At 62.7% G+C, this 1879-nt stretch overlaps 1 protein-coding gene across 1 annotated transcript; it reads left to right on the forward strand.

Annotated features, from left to right (window-relative positions):
* Positions 1 to 107: 107 nt before the first annotated feature.
* On the forward strand, positions 108 to 1152 carry EMIHUDRAFT_447253 (hypothetical protein; the record flags this gene model as incomplete). Its single annotated transcript, XM_005771650.1, has 2 exons — positions 108 to 125; positions 154 to 1152. Coding segments are annotated over 2 exons (782 nt in total), but the record flags the coding sequence as incomplete, so codon positions are not given.
* Between the last annotated feature and the right edge of the window lie 727 nt (positions 1153 to 1879).

Consider the following 1879-nt stretch of genomic DNA (forward strand, 5'->3'; position numbering starts at 1 on the left):
AAAAAAGAAAAAAGAAAAGGAAAAAGAAAAAAGAAAAAGAGAGACGGCTCTGTTGCTTTAGCGATGACACAACTGCGTCACCGCACGCTGATCGAGCGCGGCCAGGTCAGAGAAGTGGCGCGAGGGTGCAGCGTGCGGAGCCGGTTATCTGAAACCACAAAGACACTCGCGGCGGGGCACGGGTACGAGCTCCTGCCGGACCTCACGCCCGAGCTCTCGTGGATCGCCCAGCCCGAGGGCACGCCAGCCGGCGCGCCGACCGTCTGCATCCACGACTTCACCGGCCTCTTGTGGGGCTTCCGCGCGCTCGCGCCGCTGCTGTCAACCTCGGGCTGCCTCGGCATCCATGCGTCGACGCGGCTTCTCGACGGGTGCGCCTGCATGCAAGAGCTCGCGGCGCAGTACGTGCAGCTGCTGCCAAAGGGCCTGTGGATGGGCGGGGCGCCGGTGCGGCTGATTGGCTACTCGCTCGGCTGCCGCGTCGCCTACTGGATGGCGTGCCTCCTCGAGGCGGAGGGGCGGCCGGTCGAGCTCGTGCTGCTCGACGGGCCGGCGGCCGGCGACGACGGCTACCCGCCGCGGATGGGCGGGTACGCGTCGGAGGTGGCCGAAGAGATCCGGCTCAACATGGGCCTCGCGCCGCCGCCGGACGGGCGCCCCGCCTCGCTCGGGCCGCAGGGCGGCGGCGCCGGCTCGGCGGCGCAGGCCATGCAGTTTGCGGTGATGAAGCGCTCCGGCTCGTTCCGGATGCTCTTCACCCTGCTCGAGGATGCGGGCGAAGACGCCGCCGCCGCCGCGGTGCGGCTCATCGAGCTGCCCGACCGCGTGGCGGAGCCGCTCGGCCCGGTGCGAGCGCCGGTCCTCTTTGTGCACACGGAGCAGATCCGCGAGAACGGCACCGCCGGCGTGCTGCTTGAGCGCGTGCCACACGCGACGGCCGTCAAGGTTCCGGGCGACCACTTCTCCTTCATCACAAAGAGCGCGACGCAGATTGCGGAGGCGGTCGCGGGGTGGCCCTCGCCGTCCCCAGCGTAGTCCATAGTACAGTGTTGTGTGTGTACTACAATCTACATGCAGGCCGTGTTGGTTTGGCCAGATACCGTGAAGTTTGGGGCGGGTTGTTACGAGTACTCGCTATGATCTGAGTGTCTTGGGAATTCCATGTGTAGAGCGGGAGATCGGCACGAGCTTGATTTCTGAGAGAACAGTCAAGAGAATTCTCGCGCGGCGAATTCGTTTACTTTCTAAATCACTACGCACTTGTGTCTGTGAGGACACCGATCTCACCGGCACACTTTGCAGCTATCAGCTTACACGCAAACAGATAAGGGAGATATTTAGCAATGGTTGGTTCCACAGCCCTAGACGGGGCTAACCTCGGAATGTGACACCAGAATGGCTGTGCTGGCTCCTACACAGCCATCTTACCTAAGGATGGCTGAGCTAGCTACAGCGCAGCCATAGCCTCCAGGCCGATGGCTGCAATACACACAGGGCAGCCATCCTTGGTAGACATGGCTGGAGACGCACTACCGCAGCCATACCGCCCGCCTCGAGGTGAGCCCTCTTGGCTGAGCTGGCTTCATCGCAGCCATCTTGGGTAAGATGGCTGGGGACAGCCATTTCAGCCATTTCAGCCATAGTAGATGGCTGAAATGGCTGAAATGGCTGTCCCCCAGCCATCTTACCCAAGATGGCTGCGATGAAGCCAGCTCAGCCAAGAGGGCTCACCTCGAGGCGGGCGGTATGGCTGCGGTAGTGCGTCTCCAGCCATGTCTACCAAGGATGGCTGCCCTGTGTGTATTGCAGCCATCGGCCTGGAGGCTATGGCTGCGCTGTAGCTAGCTCAGCCATCCTTAGGTAAGATGGCTGTGTAGGA

Source organism: Emiliania huxleyi (genome assembly GCF_000372725.1).
Source record: "Emiliania huxleyi CCMP1516 unplaced genomic scaffold EMIHUscaffold_3753, whole genome shotgun sequence".
In the NCBI taxonomy this organism is placed as follows: Eukaryota; Haptophyta; order Isochrysidales; family Noelaerhabdaceae; genus Emiliania; species Emiliania huxleyi.